Raw genomic sequence first — 21,844 nt, 5'->3', positions numbered from 1 at the left:
TCCACTGATCATCCTTGAGATGTTTCTACAGTTTAACTGGAGTCCACTTGTGGTAAATTCAGTTGATTGGATATGATTTGGAAAGGCACACACCTGTTTATATAAGGTCCCACAGTTGACAGTGCATGTCAGAGCACAAACCAAGCATGAAGTCAAAGGAATTGTCTGTAGACCTCCGAGACAGGATTGTCTCGAGGCACATATCTGGGGAAGGGTACAGAAAACTTTCTGCTGCTTTGAAGGTCCCAATGAGCACAGTGGCCTCCATCATCCGTAAATGGAAGAATTTCGAAACCACCAGGACTCTTCCTAGAGCTGGCCGGCCGTCTAAACTGAGCGATCGGGGGGAGAAGGGCCTTAGTCAGGGAGGTGACCAAGAACCTGATGGTCGCTCTGTCAGAGCTCCAGCGTTCCTGTGTGGAGAGAGGAGAACCTTCCAGAAGGACAACCATCTCTGCAGCAATCCACCAATCAGGCCTGTATGGTAGAGGGGCCAGACGGAAGCAACTCCTTAGTAAAAAGCACATGGCAGCCCACCTGGAGTTTGTCAAAATGCACCTGAAGGACTCTCAGACCATGAGAAACAAAATTCTCTGGTCTGATGAGACAAAGATTGAACTCTTTGGTGTGAATGCCAGGCGTCATGTTTGGAGGAAACCAGGCACCGCTCGTCACCAGGCCAACACCATCCCTACAGTGAAGCGTGGTGGTGGCAGCATCATGCTGTGGGGATGTTTTTCAGCGGCAGGAACTGGGAGACTAGTCAGGATAGAGGGAAAGATAAATGCAGCAATGTACAGAGACAGTTCATCTTTCAGCAGGACGACGACCCTAAGCACACAGAGGAGATATCAAAGGAGTGGCTTCAGGACAACTCTGTGAATGTCCTTGAGTGGCCCAGCCACAGCCCAGACTTGAATCCGATTGAACATCTCTGGAGAGATCTGAAAATGGCTGTGAACCGACGCTTCCCATCCAACCTGATGGAGCTGGAGAGGTGCTGCAAAGAGCAATGGGCGAAACTGCCCAAAGATAGGTGTGCCAAGCTTGTGGCATCATATTCAAAAAGACTTGAGGCTGTAATTGCTGCCAAAGGTGCATCAACAAAGTACTGAGCAAAGGCTGTGAACACTTATGTACATGTGATTTCTTAGTTTTTATTTTTAATATCTTTGCAAAAATCTCAAAAAAGCTTTTTTCACATTGTCATTATGGGGTGTTGTGTGTAGAATTCTGAGGAAAAAAAATGAATAAGAAAATGGAATAAGGCTGAAACATAACAAAATGTGGAAAAAGTGAAGCGCTGTGAATACTTTCTGGATGCACTGTATGAGACAGATGACCAGGGGAGTTTCTAAAGCAGTTGTCAATCACTGCTCATGAATTGTGGTCAAACTTGGCAGTACTGATAATAACAATAATAATACATTTATTTATAGAGCACTTCTCATGGTACTCAAAGACACTTTACATAGGTTAAAAATGATCATAAAATAGACTACACTAAAATACACACAACATCATTCACTACTCAAAACTCATCTTTTCAAAAGGAGTCAGGTGGTTGGCATCAGAGGAGAGGAGGCTACGGGAGGGAGTGTGGCGGTGGAGCAGGTCAGTGAGGTAGGAGGGGACTTTATGAGTGAGGAGAGGGACTTTGAATTGGATGCGTTGTGGGACAGGAAGCCAGTGGGAATGGGTGAGCAGACAGGCAGCAGAGTTCTGGATGTACTGGAGTTTATTTAGGAGTTTATTCTGGATGAGATGAAGGCATGGATGAGTTTCAGCAGCGGTGGGGGAGAGTGATGGGCGGAGACAAGCTATGTTTTTTATGTGGAAGAGGGCAGTACTGGTGATTTGACTGACACGTTGCAAAGGTTGCAAAGTCAGTGGTTCCCAGCTGGTTGGTCGCAGTCCAAAGGTGGGTCATGGGTCCATTCTGAATGGACCCAAAGTGACTCTGAAACGTGTCACGTTTGTAAAAACACAATATATTTTTAAATACAGTGAATTTCTGGCACAGAGCTTTTATCTGCTGTAGAGTGACTGACAAAGGGACAGTTACCTAACAGAGACAGAAAACTAGCTCGACAACATGGCCAAACACAACTATGATGCTGAATGTATTAAACTGCGTGGACCTTGAACTAATGACTCAGGCCCCGATCACACAGAAAGTGTTTTAGCAGCTGGAGGCGGCTTTTTGTGATTGTTTTTAATGAGAATGAAGCTTTTTGGTGTTTTTTGCTGGAGAGCTCCGAAGTCCTTGACTTGAAAAAACTTCAACTCATAGCGGAAAAGTGCTCCACGTCATCTCAGCTTTTCTTCCATTGTCCAATCAGATTATTAGAGAGGCAGGCCTTCTGTGGTTGTCACGACAACAAGTTTACAGTTGGTAAACAATGGAAGAGAAACTGGTGGTAGAGGCTGCTGGATACCCAGAGATATACGGCCTGATGATTGACAGCAGGTTGTCAAACTGCCCCTGAGTCATCCTAAAATATGCTTGGAAACAGCCATCATGGAGGAGAAGCTCCTGGACCAACTGGTGGTACTCCCCATGACCCACCCTCTTTTTAGGGTCTCATGTACCCACACAGATCTCTGTTTATCTGCTGACAGCCTCTCACCCTCAACCAGAGGGTAATGCCTCAACATTTTAGGGACTAGATACTGTCAAATTAATAAAATAAGTAAATTCACGGTCGATTGATTACATAGAAATTCTAACCAAAAAAAAAAAAAAGCTGCAGGAAGCATTCTTTTTTTACTAGCGGCATTTAACCTGCAAAACGCTTTCTGTGTGATGGGGGCCTCAGGAGAAATCTGGACCAGTTGGGAACCACTGTGATAAATCAATGTGAGTCACGCATGAGATCCTCCCTTAAATTGACAAGAGCAGCACATATTCTCAGAATCTTGCTTATTTTCTGGGCCATGGCGTTCGGAACCTGTGATATGATTTTATACATTTTCAAACGTCCGACTGCTCTTTCAAATTGACGTTCTATTCGTCTACTGACTCTCACCCGTTCCTTAGCTGGACCTTTTTCCGTGAAAGATGGAACGACCAACTTAACCTCTTTCTCAAACAGCAAATCTTCTATGGTGACACCTCGAACTGCCATGACCTCATCTCCAGGCTTTAAGAAGTCTAATATTCCCGAGTTCTTGGTTATGAATGTGTCATTGCATCGCCTTTCATATATTGCAGAGATGAACATGATTAGTCCACATGGGGCGACAGCCACCTGGTATTTCACTGTCTTATACGAATCAGGGTTCTTGCGTTTTTGTAACCGGCTCTGACTGAATTCTAAAATACATGTCGTATCCGGAAAGTTCCTCTTAAATGCTCCGGGCATGGTTGCTTGAAGAGTTTCTTTTGGAGGCCATGGAATTAGAGGTCGCAAAACTTGGTCCAGTTTGTCAATCCAATATGAGATTACCCTGCTAGCCATGCCCTGTGACACATAAAACTGTCTGCTCAGATCGTCTGTCTCACAGTTGGTCTTTAATTTCATAAGTGTCATGAGAACTTGATCTCGCACAGACAGCGTAAACACACTGTAAGCATGTCCTTCAAGTGTTGACACAAGGATGTTAAATGTTTCCAAGAGTATACCAGTGTGGAGCAAAGCATCCGCGTCATTTTGAAGAATGAAGTACCCAAACTCATCAACCTGAGTCGTCTTATCGCGCACATCTTTTCCATTGGCCTTCTTGCAATAATCATGATCTTGTCGTGTAGGGTCCATCCAACGTGTGTGAACTGAGCGGCAAGGTGGGTCAGCGGGAGGTGCGGAGCTTGAGGTGTCAGTGTGGTCCGAGATAGTCGCAGTGAAGGCCACCGAGCAGTCTGACAAACAAAAGTATGGCCACAGTTACACACCAGGGGTCTCATTTATAAAACATTGCGTAGGCTCCATACTAAAAATGTACATGTGGACAAAAGCCAAAAATAGCATGCATCAAAAAATATTCGACAACCTTTACAATAAGGCTTCCATTTCACCATCTGCATCACCAATTTTCTGTCTCCAAAATGTTCACAAGCATAGGTCAAAGTTTCTCCCTTCTAGTCTATGTTTATAGATCACGACATTGGCGTGAGGGGTGGCGTACGCTTTTTTCAGGCCTCGTTTTGTGCATACGACAGGTTCATAAATGAGACCTTAGGAGAGTAAAAACTAGGGATGGAAGAAAACTGATTCACTTAAGTATAACAATTTTTCTTTTGACATTTTTTTAATGCCTGAATCGAAATAATTGCAGAGGTGGAAAGAAAATGCCACTTTAACTGTTGCAGTTTCTGAATAATGTGACATCATATCCATTTCAAGAAAGCAGGAAATGGTGGACAGTCCAAGGAGACGAACTTTCAGCTCTGCGAATAGCAACAGCCCCGCTGTTAGACAGAACACTTGGTGATAGGTTTTGCGCTTGTTGAACTGCAGTGGGGAAAGGCGGAGAGACAGCAGGGTGGCCAGCTAGCTAATTCTTGTCTCATTTGTGTCATTTGACCATTAAATGAGATGCACCAGATTACTGGACAAGGATGCAATCTCAATCCACTCTGGTAACTGTACAAACAACAGGCAGCTTGCGTAAGTTGTTACAGAGCTATTTGTGACTATAATATCACAAAAGGAGGATTCCCAGGGTCACAGGCATGCGACAAACTCTTACCAGTAAGCTCCTCTTGACAGTCTGGAGGCTGAGAGTCTGATGTTGGCTCCACAGTGGAAGACACCTGAGCTGCAGTGATAGAGTCCGATGTGTCAGCCAGAGAGGAGTTGCTGATGGTTTCAGACCGCTTTCTCTTTCTCTTTCTCTTCCTAATGAACCTATAACCAAAACACATAACGACCAAGAAATATTAATCAAGACATACTACCAACATTTGGTACAGTAAAATGACAGCAAAACAACGGAGAAGGTTACCTGTCCAGTTTTTTTGGAGCCTCCATACACTGGCTCTCACTTGGGTAAGTGAGCAAAGAGGGAACAAAGTCTGGACTTTCTGGATCAATGGTTGCCTCCCCTGTAAGACATCCTCAGTCATTATCTTGCAATGCTAATGGTATCATGTGGTGCCAAACAAAGCTGTTGTTTACTTTAATTTCACAGATAAGAAACAATGAATTGTGAAGACAATAAAGCCTCCACAAAAAATAGCATTTTAAGTCTTGTGTGTGATTTATCCTGGCTTCATATGAGCAGAGGAAATCTCAGCTAGTCGCTAGGCTAATTTATACAATGTAAAATGCCATAGGCTTGTGCTAATAACGTTAGCATGTTGTATTTTGTATGTGATGCAAAATATTAAAATAACGTGGTAGTGATCGACGTAAGACACGTGCCAAGGACGTAACACCCCCCCCCCCCCCCGGCGATTTCATCGTGTATTGGCAATCTAGAGCAACGACAATCCACAATATGAAATTTAGAGGCAATCGCACAGCCCTAATTGGCTAATTGGGGTTATGATATGTAGCATGTGAAATAGGGTATGGTGAATGTGCTAGGATAGGTAGTATCACCACAGTCACTACCTGGAGCTCGCATAAGCGGAGCTTGGGTTTGTTGAAGGTGGCAGTGCTGTTTGGGCTGAGAAAGCCTGTGAATTGATCTTCTCTATCTCCTTTAACTTTAGCTTATATTGGAGTTATGCTATATAGCGTGTGAAATAGAGTATGGTGAATGTGCTAGGAAAGGTAGTATCAGCACTGTTTCTTCAGAGGCAGGTAAAAATTCAGCCATGACTCACTCCTCTCATTTGGAAGCTCGCTCCAGTGGTAACTCAAATCTTGCGAGACGTGAGATTTCAGAGCCAGACTTTCCCTCCCTGAGTGAGTGTTTTGACTTGCCACAACAAACATGTCCGACTCCAACTAAAGGTAAACACAGACGTTCATTTCTCCTTTCCGTTATGTTGTCGGATAATTATACTAACAATCCGAGCCTATCTGTGTGAAAAAAATGCACTTTTAGTGGACGTATTTTGACGTTGTTTGAAGCTGTCTGAGTGCCCTATTATTTAATATAGCGCATGCCCACGGGCTGCAGGCAGGTCAGCCCTAGCTTCGTACTGGAGAAATGTCAAATATTGAACATCCTATCACTCATTTAGATAAAAGTAGATCAGAAAATAGGGCCCAGGTTGAACAAAACATTAGTTCCCCTTTAAACTTAGGATGATGTATATAACATTATGCAGAAAATCAACAAATTGAAAAGCAGTTGTGCATTGACCCTGGGTTTTGTAGTAAAGTGTACTGTATTCCAGATATGTTACTTACTCTTGCAGGCATGCCAGGGGTTGAATTTGTGGTGGATATTGGTGTCAGTATCACTCATGACTTTCCCGATGGATGGTGATCTGTCTGTGGTCATAACACCAACATCCACGTCCATACACAGCAAGTGATTCAACCCCCTCTGGAGCCCCATCACCTCCATCGCTACAGAGCTGGATGCTTCTGAAACCTACAGGATAACAATGTCAGCTATAGAATATCCACAGTATTTGACAACCAATCAAACAATGTTTCAAACAATCAAACAGATGAGTTATTTTATTTTTCTCTTTTATTTGTTTTTAAAGCACTGCATGGACCAGCACCAGATTATATTTCAGAACTCCTCACTCCCTATTCCACCTCTCGTCCCCTCAGATCAGCTGACAGATCACTGCTTTCTAGTTTGCTGATCCTGTGAGTTTATCTTCTCTATCTCCTTTAACTTTAGCTTATATGGGAGTGTGAAATTGAGTATTGGAGTATGGTGAATGTGCTAGGATAGGTAGTATCGGCACTGTCACTACCTGGAGCTCGCACAAACGGAGCCTGGGTTTGTTAGAGGTGGCAGTGCTGTTTGGGCTGAGAAAGCCTGTGAGTTTATCTTCTCTATCTCCTTTAACTTTAGCTTATATTGGAGTTATGCTATGTAGCGTGTGAAATAGAGTATGGTGAATGTGCTAGGAAAGGTAGTATCAGCACTGTCTCTACCTGGCCATGTGTAAGTAAGGTAAAGGAGGTTGTTGGGTTGGTGCAGGGAGCAGTGAGACCTGGCATTAGGGGAGTGTCTCTGGAAAGCACTTTGGTCAACAGTTGTTATTTGTACATGTGCTCTATAAGTAAAGTTGACTTGAATTTCTAACATAAGCTTGGGGGATGACAGGCTTGGGAGCAGGTAGGCAAACTCTGTCATCATGTCTGAAACACGTGTAAGCTTGAAAAGCACTCATACAGAATATTATTGTACCTATCTAGCTAGTTAGCTAACGTAAGCCACTATAGCTGTGAAAGCAGCGCCAATGACAGCAAACTTTATATAGCCTACTAGCTAAGTAGGCAATTTGAATAATTATTCAATTACCTCCACTCTTGGAACCGCATTTTTCTTTAGGCGAAGGAGCTTAGGATTGGGTGTCTTCTTGGTCTGGCAGTAGTCATCCCGGTCAAAATGATCACCGCAGACCCGATAGTCGGCAAGGCGCAGTGTGGCTACAGGAGTGTTAGCATCCATTTGTAGCACAACTAGCCACGACTTCAGCGTCTCCATGTCAGAATAGGGGAGTCTGTGAAAGCTCCGTGGGTTGTAGCGCGACATTTTGTTTCTACAGTTGGGATATGCGCAAGGACGAGGCATTGTTGTTTTTACACTTACAACACTCAGCTACTTTCTGTGTGCTACTCGACAAGTAACTCCTCGCGTTTGAAAGCTCGCTCCAGCGGTAACTTCCTGCAACAACTCAAATCTCGCGAGACGTACAAAACAGTCTGGCTGCAGATGCTTCCGGTGCATCCAGTCTCAGGCCGGGAAATGCATGCAAGAAACTTCAAAATAAAATCGTTTATGTAGACACTTCCGGTGGAAGTGCTATTGTCGCCGATTTATATTTAATCAACATTGTAACGTTAAAATACGGAAGTGTATTGCATTCACTTGACAAATAAAAAAGCCCCGTTTTTCTGAGTAATCCTTTCTGTTTTTCGAAGTACTTTATTTATTTTTGTGTTTTTTGGTGTAATTTTTTCTGTTTTTCTGAGTCATTTTTTCAGCTCCCTTCAGGGGAATAGAACCCCTCCGCGTTGTTTTCCCAGTATTCACCGGCTCATTATACATTATCCCGCTTATTACACGGCTAATTATCAGTTAAACAAATAATTTGAGACAGAATATTGATTAATTATACGATTTTTATTGATTTATAAATTAAATCGGGAGGAGAGAAAAAAAACTGCCGGCAACGGCTGAATCTGCGCTACAATAGCTACAGGGAATCAAGAGAAAATGAAAAGAAAATAGCCTCTCTTTTCCGTGCGCCTCTGAGCATCCCTCTTCTCCGGCATTCTTCTCATCTTCAGCCAGTAACCATGACTCAAGATTTTCATGCTCACCAAATATGTTAAAAGTTATATCATGAAAATACTCCATCTTTATATCTTGTAAATTATTATTTTGAAGCGGTAACGGCTACGTTAGCCCGATAAAAAAGTAACTGTTGTCAGGGCAGCGTCCCTAGCAACGCTGGGCTACATAGCAACGGTCATTACACAATAATATCAGACCAATCGCGACTGACCAATCAGAATGCAGCATTTAATAGAGCCGTGCGACCTAAACTTCTGAGATCCTGGTCCACATTGAGTGTTTATTATACTCTTAATTGCAGTATAGTGAGATTATATAGAAATTAATTCTGTTCTGGTTGTTACCCTCTACCACTGTGCCAAAGTTCACATGGATTGGCCAAGTCAGTGAGGAGAAAAACGTGGAACAGACACACTGAGCTTTCATCATTATATAGTAAGATAAGATCCTGTCACTCATTTAGACAAAAGAAGATCGGAAAATAGGGCCCAGGTTGAAAAAACATTAGTTCCCTTTTAACAATTAAATATAAAATCTCAGTGTGTGACAGGTCCTAGAGGGAGGGCAGATTGCAGCCAATCACCTTCTCTGTCCATTTTTATTCTACTTTATTTATTCATCTACTCTCTCTTTACTCTGTGGAATTTTAATCATCTTTTTTGTTAGTTTCTTGTGTTTTGGTTGGTTTGCTGTTTCTGTTGCTTTGCATTCATTTTTTAGCTTTATTGCCCAGTTTAAAACATTTGCTAGACAAGTAATCAAATATAATGCAACATTACTTTGATGAAGTAATTAAGTTACATTACTTAATACATATTTAACAAGGTAACTAGTAAGCCTATTACATTGTAAAAGTAACCTTCCCAATGCTCTCTATGACAGTGTTGCTTTGCATCTTTCTGGGCTGTGCAGGAATAGTGTCTTCCGCCACAGCCTATCACTGTACAGCTTTATTATCCAGTTACAAAAGTAATCAAGTGTAATAAGTTGCATTACCTTAACCATTACCATTACTTGATTACCATTATTTTAACAGTTACTTATTAGTTTTTCGCAGGGTAACTTGTAACCCATTGTTTGAAAAATAACCTCTCCCACACTGCGCATTTGTTTAATATGTAATTAATGAGGTGTAAAAGTGGCAATTTAGGGTTTTGAAAGAGCCAGGCTGGCTGCTTGTTAAACTAATCCCTTTCTTAGTCTTTTCTGACTGTAAACTAAATGCTTTACCTCGTAGTTTTTTGCAGGTTCGTTTTACAAAACAATCTGAGTGGGAATATGTGATGGATGTCCCTCACTACATCCTGACACAAGTAAATCTACATGTGATTAACACAGAAAAGCTACATCGACGAGATTTAAATATATTTTCTGGACAGACATTTCAGTCTTTGAGGCTTCTTATCCAACTCTCAAAAGAAAATGTCCTTCTGTTACTTAAAAAAATGACTTAATCCATGAAAAGTGTTGCTACAGACTGTCTGGTAACTGTGGAATTAGATTTCTTGTAACTGACCACAAACAGAGGAGGACACAATGAGCAAAATCATTTTAATTATTTTTCTTTTCATACAAAAACATTTTCAGGGAGTTCAAAATGAAGCGTTTTTAACTGGGGAACAAACAGTGGCAGCAACCACTTCAGAGATATTTTACAAATATCAAAGAAACGGTCGCTAGAGGGCCAGAGTGCAGAGTTCCCTCCCGCTGCGACAGAAGCCAAACATACGTCTGCAGATGCATGGTGTCTGTATGAAGATTTATGATGACGACACCCCGAGTTTTTAAATGTTAGGAATTGTCTGTTTGCAGAGGTTTCAGGCCATGCATTGGCCGAACCACGTCTTACACCTGTCAGTAGCATTTGTGCTTAATTTAACTCGAGCACTAAAGCACTGGAGGCTCAGAGTGGAGCCATAGAAAACTTTGAAAATGAAAGGGAGGTATGGGGGGGGGGGGGGGTTTCCCCACGCTCACCGTCTCTTTGAATACTGGGGGTGCACTAGATTCAGCAGCAGCTTAAATAAAGGTTTAATATGTTGTAAAATGAGGTCCGCGGGGCATTGCAGGGAACCACAATGCTTCCCCTGACAGAAACGTGTTGGCTTGTTTATAATTCTTAGCTGTGGTTGATGATAGGAAACTTAGAAGGCCAGTCTTTCTTCCTTGCAAGCTGCGAGTGGTGTATTGTGGGGAGAACACAGTAGCATTTGGCATCCCTCAAAGCTGCTCTGAGACGACCGTGTCCTGCCTCTCTGAAGGAGCTAACGAGGGTGCTGTGTGGTGGTGACGAGGAGGGGCTGTGGTGTTGTTCGTGGGTGGGGTTGGGGTGTCAGTAGTCATCTCCCCGGCTCACCACCTCCTTGCAGGTGGGCCTGAGCAGGATGGTGTGCTCGAACTGAGCGGTGTAGCAGCCCTTGGTGTCGCAGAGGGGAGGGTAGGGGTCCACGATGCCCAGGTCGCACAGGTTTTTCAGGGCCATCAGGTATTTGCTCTCGCCCAGACGGTCCAGCCAGCGCCGGCAGAACGCCAACGTGCCAAAGTTCTCGTTGATAACGTTTAGCAGGTGCTTGGCTCTGGGCAGCCTGGAGAGGAAGGAGGGAAGTAAACATAAGTCGTGTTAGACTGGGGATGTAAATATCGTTCATTTCAGAGCACGTCAGGCCAGTCTGAGCTGCTCTGCACGGACTTCCTGTTACATTTCAAATTGATTTTAAGCTCCTCCTTTATCAGACCCGGAATATTCTAACATCAAATAATAGGAGCATGTTCTGTGTAGAGGGATGCATTATTACCTGATGGGGACGTGGCCGACGTCAAAGTTTTTCATGTAGTGAGAGCACTCCATGTCGTCGTGCACCACACCTTTACCTGTGCTGCCAAATGTCTCAATGGCGTAAACTTCTCCCTCCTGCACGGTGAAAACAACAAAATCGGTAACAGGGTGACTGCTGATTCTGAAAAGGCCTAAAACTTGAAGGCCTTAAAAAGTTTTACATGCAGCCACATTTTTATGATTTTAGGCCTTTAAAAATCTTTAAAATGCAAAAAATCTGAGTTCCAGTATTCGAAACATGTTACGTATTTTTGACAAACCAGCAGAGGTCATGAACTCACCTCCATTTTCGTTGCTTCTCCTCCTTTAACGATGGGCACAGTCTTACCAGCATGTATTCTGTACTGACCGATTGAATGGCCGTTCAGGTTTCGGATTGGCTTCACTGAAGCAGAACATACAAGGGTCAGAGATAAACAAGCAACAAGATATTTCGTAAAAAATATGTGTAACTCTACATATGAACTGACAAGACCAAACTACCTCCTTCACTCCTACTTTCAACGTGAGGTCAAAAGAACCCACCTTGGTATGTTTTGCCATCAAGCTCGACCTCGTAGGACTCCATCACTTCCTGAATCGCCTCTCCAACATCACACAGACGCACATCAATGCCGGCGTTCTGCAACAAACAGGAAGTCGTGAGCTCCAGGCAGTGCGCAGATAAAACATATCAGAGTAAAGCATGTTTGTGTTCGTCATACTTTGATTCCAGTATTGGTGGCGTCTCTCACAGCCTCCAGCAGCTTGTCATACTTTGGATTAAATGTGACAGTGAAGGCACAGTCAATGATTCGCCCTGCAAACAGACACCAGGCAGAAAGCAGAGCGTCTTTTAGTGGATCTGTTCTGAGCTGAGTTATGTTTTTAGATGTTGTGCTGAAACCTCTCTGAGTTGCATAATTAGTATTCAATCTGCACTTACAACAAAGCTGGAACTTGTTTGGAGAATTATTACCGACACAAACAGTCCAGTGTGATGATGAATTACCTTTCAGTGCCGAGTTTCCAGTGTCTGACAATTCATTTTCATTATGTACAGTAATGAATGTAAACCATTAGCTGCCTGAGGTGTAGATCTTTAGTGGCAGCTACTCTGTCTATCCATTATTGTTATAGAGCGGTCCTTGAATGCATCGCTGTTCAACATCAGCACAAAGTGCAGCTGAAGAAGCACTTAATTCCTGCAGTACCGTTGATGTGCGTGCCGAAGTCGATCTTGCAGACGTCGTCGTACTGCAGGACGGTGGTGTCTCCGGCGTTGGGAGTGTAGTGGGCAGCACAATGGTTCAGAGAGCACCCGGTGGGGAAGGCCAGGCCAGCGTTCAGCCGGTCCTCCTTTATCAGCTTACGAGAACAGTCCTCCAACCGCTCACTGAGGGGAGGGATGAGAGAAAATGAGAAGATGAAAGTGCAAATAAAATACTGTTCAACAGAGGAAATTTGCGTGCGTTTTAAGGAGCACCTTCTTTCTAGCGACACAGACCTCCTGTCTATTTCTGTAAGCTGAAACCATTTCCCTCAGTGGAAACAAAGCTTTCATTTTCTTTAATTTCACAGATAAGAAACAATAAATTGTGAAGACAATAAAGCCTCCACAAATAGCATTTTAAGTCTTGTGTGTGATTTATCCTGGCTTCATATGAGCAGAGGAAATCTCCGCTCATCGCTAGGCTAATTTATACAATGTAAAATGCCATAGGCTTGTGCTAATAACGTTAGCATGTTGTATTTGTGGGGAAAATGTGTCCAGATAAAGACAAGTGTTTGCGAATGTTGCGAGTTATTGTGAAGCTGATTTGTGTACTTGTGTGTTTAATGTGTGTTTTGAATCAACTAAACTTTACAGCACTTCACAGAAACCCCGCTGCTGACTAGTGTTTTGAAGGTGGAACTGCAGAGTGACACAGACACACCACTGCACAAGTATAAATGTTCACAACGGTGTAGGCTACAGCGTAGGGTCTGCATACAGGTGACACACAAGTTTAAATCCCCCATGAGGAGGTGCATCACAGTTTAAAAACCTCTGATCTAGTTCCAAACAGCCATGAGTACATAAAAATAACAATACTAATGAAGTGGATCGCAGTGATAAACAAATCCTCACCAGATTTCAATCATGGTCATGCCGGGTTTCATGAAGCCGCGAACGTGCTGGCGGACCTGTCTGTGGGCCTCGGCTGCCTGTCTGAAGTCGTTCCACACCTCCTCGTTGGCTTTATCCAGCACCCGCTTCTCCTCGTTGGTTGTACGCCACGCTGCACTGCGACTGGGAAGAAAAACAACAACACGTTTTTATTTTGGGCCTCAATTATAGATGGAAGAGAGGCTGACGATTGGGGACAGTCAGTGGTGAAAGTAACCACGTTAACACTGCAGGCAATCGCTGGTTTTACAACATAACTCTCCTGACTCGTCTGGCCATTGTCAGCTGACCAGGGTCAATGAGTACATCAGCACAGACGCACACAGTGTGGGACTGTAGACAGCAGCAACATTATCACTACCATTGTTAATAACATGCAAATCTGAATATTTAAACACAATTTTTGGGCGCTGTTTTAATGTAAATATGAACACATGCAAACAATATACCAACCAGTAACATGTTTAGTAACATGCTCTAAAACTAAATCTCAGACTGCTAGATTCAAACTTGTACTGATGACTTCTGAAAAACTGCAGGCAGGATACTATCAGCTGACAATTTCTGACTATAAAATTAATAACTTGGGCCGAAATAAATTACCACAACTACTACAAGTTGTAGATGTCAAATTCCGTTTAATAAAAAGTCTCCCATAGTCCACATGCAGTTACAATTGCTCCTGCACTTTGGGGCAGATGTAACATTTGACAGCTAGTGTTTCAATCAATACTGTGACTCTCTCTGCTCGTACAAACAACTGATGGCTGTTAACAAGCAGAACACAGATACAAGTCACCTACATAAAATCACGTCCAAATTTTTTAAGAGGTTTTTAAGTAATGACGTCAAAACCGAAACTTGTTACAGTGTCGCCCCCACTGGTAGACGTAAAGATGCCATGTCAGTCATGTGGATACATTATAGGGCAGAACAAAGCTAAATGTAAACACTGTCAGAAAACAGCGGAGTGTATCACAGCCTCTACAGAAGCATGTATTGAGGTGTGTGTTTATGCGTATCAGAAGAGGACAGCGAGATGGCACCCCTGCACTTGGGACAGGCAGGTGAGCAGTGAACTGAGCTTAAGTTTATCGTAATTGTCAGACCAGTGAAGCTATGTTAGCGACACGTAGATATACAGCATCGCATGTTTTGCCTCATCTTATCAGCCTTAAAACTATTTAGAATGAAAATCGGCCAACAACAATCAGTGGCTGACAGATCAGTGCACCCTTATCTGTGGCTGTTCAATTTATAGTCCTCACTTGTTACTAATTCTGAGTGCTTAAATTAGAGATAGCAAGTTAATTGCACATGGGGAGGTTTTTATGTAACAGCTGTGCCACCTGCAGCTGAATGAACATATGAGAAACACCGATTAGGGTTTAAGAACGGTTCAGATCAAAGATACATGACGAAACAAAACTGTTTTAGAGCGGTGCAGAGAAAAGTTGCAGCGGTGTGAACTGGCTGTCTGAGCTCGACTCAAGCTGGCTGATGGTGTCACCTGCAACTCCGCTCGTCGACTCGACAGCAGCTGGTTACAGAACCTAAGGTGCATCACCTGTTTCAACAGCCAATCACCTTATAGCAAAGGCCGCTGGTCTTGTCAGTTATAAACTGTCAGCTTGTTATTGCACTCTCTGACAACCACCCTTTGTCCCTGCTGACACGGAGTCTGTCTCATGTACATCCCCACAGCTGCTGACATATATGTCGTCCTCACAGTGTGTCGGTGATGGAAGGTTGGTCACTGCTGCTGGTCAATATATGTGCGCGTCACACACACATACTCAGTGACTGATTCATCTGCGCTGGTTATTTAAATCATTGTGGTGTATTTATTATGAACACTGTCCATCTGGCGCGCAGGTCGTTTTATGTTTTTGCCTTTTCGTCACGACTATAAATGCAGCTGTAGCCAGTGTCTCACTATCACAAATCAGAACAGAAGCAGGGCTTGACGCTAACCTTTTTCCCAAGGAGCACATGTGCTCCTAAGTTGAAAAAGTAAGGAGCGCACAAAGAACTTTAGGGTCACAATGTAAATTGATCAAATAATGTGTTTTCCGTAATAAACGTGATGCAAATAGACATTTACAAGCAAAATTATTTAATGAATTTGTATACAAAATGTACAGAAAGGTAAAATCATCAAGTTTTGAAAAAGTATTGCAATTTAATTTTGTCTTTAATGTTATTATCTTATATATATTATCTTTGCAATATGATTATCTTATATAATGTTATTACTATCCTAAAACATTCTCCAGGTCCTCTGAAACTCTGCAGGACTTATTTCCACCCTGCCCAGCAGCGGTACCGTGGCGAACGGTCCCTAACTGCGGGGAGAACGGAGCAGGCTTCCCCAGAGGTCCGCCACTTTTCCCGGTCCCTCTTCTCCGCCACACTTTGACTTATTCCCACCCAACCGACAGCCTGACCGTGGAGAACAGTCCCTAACTGCGGGGAGAAGGGAGCAGGCTTCCCCAGAAGTCCGCCGCTTTTCCCGGTCCCTCTTCTCCGCCACACTTTGACTTATTCCCACCCAGCCGACAGCCTGGCCGTGGAGAACGGTCCCTAACTGTGGGGAGAACGGAGCAGGGTTCCCCAGAGGTCCGCAGCTTAACCCGGTCCATCTCTTCCACACTTTGACTCATTTCCATGCTGCCGACAGTGGGACTTATATTCATTGTGCCGACAGTGGTTTGGAAAACCGCCCATAACAATGTCACACGGGGAAGAGGGAAGAGGGAAGGCGGCTGGAGTTCCTCCAACATTTGCGGTTAGATTATCATATTTTTTTATTGACAGAAATATAGGCTGCTTCGGCTGATTTTTTTATGCGCACATGTTTCCCTAAATATTCTTTACAGTTCGCACACACCTGTTTTTAGTCGCAAATGGGAGTGAAACGCTCACAATGTTGAGCGCTGAGAAGTACAGAGAGTTGTTGCTTTGGAGAAGATACACCGTCTCATCTATGTCGCATTGGTGTACATTCAGCTTGCCTTGTCATGAATCTTTGATCTGAACAGGACTAAATGAACCATCTGAAAACTAGCAGAAACACGTGTAGAGGTGTAGGTGTGTGTGTGGGGTGTGTGCTCTTCCTACCCATCCTGTAAGGTGGGGTATTCACACTCCTGTCCGATGGGGAACACTCCACTTGGGTATAACTCACAGATGGGCACAGATGGAGGATCAGTCTGAGATTTGGCTGGAGGAGAAAAAGAAAACACCTCATCAAACTGACTCTGACCTGATGCAGTAAAACTTCAGCTGGACGATGGTCGTTTTCTCAGTCAGGGTGATCCTTCACAGCACTGCAGCATCAAACAGAGCTTTACGACTATTTTTTAGTGGTACTAAACTTAAAATATGGTCAACTTACGTCCTTTCTTCTTCTTTTTCTTCTTCTTCTTTTTCCCTGCCGAGTTTTCTCCGTCATCTCCATCTGTGTGAGTGAAGACACTGCTGTAACACCAACTGAGTGCAAAGCTCATGTGTGATGTGTCCACATTGCTTTAGTAAGAAGATGATGTGTGTGTAAGACACTCACCTTCCTCGCCATCCTCCTCCTTCTCTTTGTCTTCTATCGCCTGCTTCTCCAGCTGTTTGGTCACTTCGGCAACCTCGTCAGCCTCAGCCTCAGGGCCTGCAGCGGCAGAAAGATCATCAGCAACGAGTAGACACAATCAGACCAATGAAGGATCAGCTAGCAGCAGCCAAAAAGCTGCTGCATCAGCACGAGCAGCAGGAAACAGAGGGCGAAGTGGGAGAACAAAAGCAGTTATAAAGAGATGCACAGACATTAATTATTATATCAGCATCATCTTTTAGAGCAGATCTCTCACAGCTAAAAATAAAAATACTGGGCACCAATCTGATACCAGCTCTCACAAATTAAAAAAATCTTTATGTTTCAGTATGTGGAACTCATTGGCATCATCTTAAAGCGAGCTAAGGGATTGCTGCGGCTCCAAAAACAAAATCAGTGGCTCTTTTGTGACTTTCAGAAATATAACTGAGAGGAGAAACACACGCTGCGTCTGAACATAATACACACTACATCCCAAAATGTGCACCATCGTTCAACATACTTTTGTGTACATTAACAGTAGTATGCATCTTTTTGGACACACTGAGCTGTAATTACCACGCCACTTCCTGTTTTGCAGCAATAGAGTTTTTGTTTCTCATCACGTGTGTAGGAGTAACTTTGGATGTTAGAAAGTGTGAACCACAGGCGAACTTGTTGTGTAACATTATGTCACGGTCATCTTTGTCTCCGGATAATGCTTAATGCTGTTTTTAGGAGTAATTTTGGATCTTCAATAAAATGCCTGTGAATAAGGTTTCAAAAACAGTAAACTTCAACTGTTTTAAATTAATAAGGCAGTATGGGCTCAAGCATCACCATTTATATTCACATATCTGTCCGGATTTATTCAAAGACAGGACAGTAACAGAGTAACAAGGAGCAGTGTGAGTGGCAATTTTAAGATACCATAATATCATAAATCTAAATTTGGACTGTCAGCTTTTTCCATCCAGGGTTGTCGACTCTGGAACACATAACCAAGTGAAATCAAACTGACAACAGATTTTAAATCCTCCAAAACAAAGGTCAAGTGCTGGCTAAAGGCAAAACCAGAGCTGTACCAACTCTTAGCTAGTCACACTCAGACTAAAGCCCGCTATACACGCAGCGATTTTGGGGCTGTCCCAGACCAAAGATGACCAACGTGAAGGAAACGGGGTGATATCTTTGGTCGTGGCTCTAAAATGGTGGTCCTATGGCACACAAGGTTCAGGAGAGGTTTAAGGATGGCTGCTGTCACAGTCTTGCGATCAAAGACAGCCTGGGTTACAATTCTGACGGTGTAAGAAATTTGGGATGACCATCTCCCTGTGTGACTGCTGTTACCACCTACATCTACTAACAAACCAATAGAAATGCAGCATAAAATAATGTACTGCGCTAAATCTAAATTAACAGACGGACAGCCGCTCGCCATGGAAGTAAAACGCGCTGAAAGAAATGTGTGTGATTCCATCAAAGAGAAAACATTGTGGAGTTGTGGCAGCAGAAGCCTTGTCTGTATGATGTGGCCTCCAGCTCTGACCAAGATCGCGTAAAGAAGGACGAAACATGGATGGAAATGGTGGCGGGGTTGCAGCTGCCAGGTGAGCAACCTAGCAGCTAGCAGACACACAGCAGTATAGTGCCCACAAAGCTTTCGGTTATTTAATAATGTGACCTCTATGTTGTGCTACCAGTTGAAGAAGTGATAACCTATGCAGCATCTCTGCGCACTCAGTGTGGGAAGCTATTGCATCGTACATTGTAGACTGTAATTCAGTAGGCGCTGTCATCGTACAGCTTGCATACATCAAAGTTGATGTCATGTAATATTCCATGACATCAACCGTCCCTACCACAATACTTTATATAGCATTTCCTAACTCACACACCAGGCAGCAGACTCATGACCAAAGTCGTTCACCTCTGGAGAAGTATTTATTACATAATAACGTTACAGAACTGCCTTGTTCGCCGTCCACTGTCATCAACAGTGTCAAGTCTACCACATGGCACTGTGGGATATTTATGGCAGGCGAAGTGTCAAGTGTTTGCATACTGCAATATTTCACTGGAAACAGTGTGCAATTCAAAAACTGTTGGTTTCTCAAGCATGGTTTTAGCTTACTGAGCAGGATATTAGTACAGATTTTGAATGCAGCTACTGGATTGTGACATTAAGGACTGTATTTAATGTCACGTCATGGCCAACTCAGGATCCACGAAATAAATTCACTGGATCTATTCTGATATCGTGTAATGTGTACACGATTTTAAAAACCTTGAAGAGAATAGAACACAAATGCAAAGAGGCAATATAGTGTGTGTTGTGGAGGAGCTGCTACTGTTTGATAGTTGTACATTAATTATTGTTTATTGTAAGTGGCAGCGGCTCTAACTAACCATTATGGGTGTAAAGAGGGTTTTAAAGGAGTCACTTTTTGACATCAACATCAGCAAGAATGCTGCTGAGTCAGCTGCAGAAAGTGGAGTTTATGTCATCACAGTGGTTGACACAGCTTGTTTCCCACATTTCTGCACAAAACACTTGTTACTGCAACCCCCCCCCCCCCCCAAAAAAAAAAAAAAAAAAAAACCCCAGTGTCATTCTTGGGTTTGTCCAAACAACAAGTAGGTGTTCAGGTAATGCTTTAAAATTGTAGTAATACAACAATGATTTTTACAGAAACATTCATATAAATGCAGTAAACAGGGCACATTGTTATCATGATCAAAATTATGTTCCTGAGTTTGTTCTGTAGGCTATTAACATTTAAAAAATATCTCTGTATTACAGATAATATTATACTGGCATGTTTGGCCCATAAGTGTGTGCAGATCATTGGTTCGTAATGTTTTGATGTGGTTGATTTATTAAAGGAAATTCTCCTTTGGGTGTTCTCCTTACATAATAACTCTGACAAACGGGAATTACGAAACAGGAAAACTTGGCTGAGGCTCAGTGCAGTCGGCAGGGAGGACAGTAGCTACAGGGAGCAGTTAGATCAGCAGATTTTTACTGCTTTATCTCGATATGAGCAGGAATTTATTTTTACTATCAGCTGTGTTAAATGTCACTGCTCCTGTGTGGAGCTGTGACTGAAGCCCGGCGAGTTTCACGAGGCCTGACAGGCGCCACAGAAAACACCATCCACACTGCCCTCAACCCGCATGGCTAATGAGGATCAGCGTCAAGTCAGGCGTGTTTTAACAACACTCTTCCGGTGTGACTTTCAAAATAAATGTCACAATTCAAACAGCTCTTTAATTATATGATTAAAAAAATAATAAAGGGCATATAAGGCATGACTGACAAAAATTAAAGCACAAACAACCTGACCAACCTTAATATGTATTATTTATATAATTCAACTTTGCCTCAAGTCTTAGCACTGAATCATACATTTGACGATCATTACATTCTTGTGACTAAAAAAATTATGTTAAAATAATTTTTTGGGTGTGTTTAAAGAAGTTTTTAAAACTGTATGCACTTTTTATTTTATTTTTTTTACTTTTTTAAATTTTTTTATATGTTTATGTTGTTGATATTATTATTTTTTTATTATTCATTGTTTGAGCTTTCTCGAATTTTAGATAGCCTTGTGTAACATAAAAGCCAAGGGACTACAGATGAAAAATAGCCTTTAGCCTAAATGTGGCATTTTCATAGCGTGTATATTTATTAATTTGCACTGTCCCATCTTAAAAAAACTAAAATAAACGAATATTAGTTATTCAATAGATTACATTATTCTGAATGGATAATCAAGTCTCAGGCCAGCAAAAATCCAAGACCCAAGTTTGAAATTTCTAACACAAAAAAAGAAAAAGAAATCAGTCAAATTACATGTGATTAAATATATTTATACATACATTTACAAAGATGTATAAATATTTTTTTAAAAAGTAAGACATTAGTGATATTTCTCAAAACGCCACTCAGACACGCCATTTATATCCTTATGTAAAATGGAAATGTATTCAGTTTCTTTGAAATTATTAATGAAACAAATCATCATAGATACAAGAACTCAAATTAAAAATCCTTAGTTATTTTATGCTTATATACGCTGACAGTTAGGTGTGCTTTTTATTTTTGATATTGTGAAAACAAACCAATATTTTAAGTCTCTGTTGTCATTAATGCTATTTTTATCCAAATCTACTGGAACAAAATGAAATGCAGCTTAAGAAAATATAAAAACACCCATTTATTTATCTTTTATATATCTACATTTCGTCCCATGCATTGATAAAAATTTCTAACTTCTTTGAAATTATATTCTGATTTATAATTTGTTTAAAAACCCAATTCAAAGAAGAGAATAATAAAACTTTTCCCCACATGCGAAGACTTGACCGCTTTTATTTTGAAGGTCACTTCCGCCTTGGTCCTAGCTAACCGCGGCTAACCCGACTTAGCTCTAATAAGTAACATTAGCTGTGCTAGCCTATTAGCTAGAAACTGCTCGAGCCAGCCTCACCTGTCGTTGCCGACTTGTTCTTCTTCTTCTTTTTCTTCTTCTTTTTCGCCGTCTCTCCCACGGGGTCGGCCTCTTCTCTGTCCTCCGCCTCCCCGTTCAGCTCCCGGTCCGGGACTGGATTCTGGTCCGATACCTGCTCCGCAACCACGTCCGCCATGATCACAGGCGCTGCTGGAAAAGGAAGCGCGAGGGACTGTGGGAGTGCTGTGTGTGGTGCTGCATTCACGGACACTCGGTTATAATCCGCAGCAATTATACTCGTCATCTTGTTTTAGTTTAGTTTATTTTTAGTACTAGTTAAAATAATAAGCTATGATTATATGAGTATATTTTATACATCCTTTATCATGTATATATTCTAACATTACATACCAGGTTTATGCACTGTATTTTAGCATAAGGCA

At 42.3% G+C, this 21,844-nt stretch overlaps 2 protein-coding genes across 2 annotated transcripts; both read right to left on the bottom strand.

Moving 5' to 3' along the window:
- Positions 1-1,137: 1,137 nt before the first annotated feature.
- LOC117249296 (uncharacterized) lies at positions 1,138-7,741 on the bottom strand. The gene is made up of 5 exons (XM_033614864.2): positions 7,381-7,741; positions 6,303-6,489; positions 4,945-5,044; positions 4,690-4,847; positions 1,138-3,859 (listed from the first exon to the last, which is right to left on the bottom strand). Exons 1-5 carry the CDS (start codon positions 7,651-7,653, stop codon positions 2,856-2,858), a joined length of 1,722 nt encoding a protein of 573 aa, XP_033470755.1. The 5' UTR covers positions 7,654-7,741; the 3' UTR covers positions 1,138-2,855.
- A 2,172-nt stretch (positions 7,742-9,913) lies between these two features.
- metap2a (methionyl aminopeptidase 2a) lies at positions 9,914-21,632 on the bottom strand. Its single transcript, XM_033614367.2, has 11 exons — positions 21,441-21,632; positions 16,930-17,025; positions 16,762-16,824; positions 16,485-16,587; positions 13,326-13,487; positions 12,409-12,590; positions 11,920-12,014; positions 11,741-11,837; positions 11,497-11,600; positions 11,175-11,290; positions 9,914-10,964 (listed from the first exon to the last, which is right to left on the bottom strand). Exons 1-11 carry the CDS (start codon positions 21,595-21,597, stop codon positions 10,712-10,714), a joined length of 1,428 nt encoding a protein of 475 aa, XP_033470258.1. The 5' UTR covers positions 21,598-21,632; the 3' UTR covers positions 9,914-10,711.
- Between the last annotated feature and the right edge of the window lie 212 nt (positions 21,633-21,844).

The sequence above is a fragment of the Epinephelus lanceolatus genome, chromosome 23 (genome assembly GCF_041903045.1).
Source record: "Epinephelus lanceolatus isolate andai-2023 chromosome 23, ASM4190304v1, whole genome shotgun sequence".
Classification (NCBI taxonomy): domain Eukaryota; kingdom Metazoa; phylum Chordata; class Actinopteri; order Perciformes; family Serranidae; genus Epinephelus; species Epinephelus lanceolatus.
This window is presented reverse-complemented; position numbering and strand designations above follow the sequence as displayed.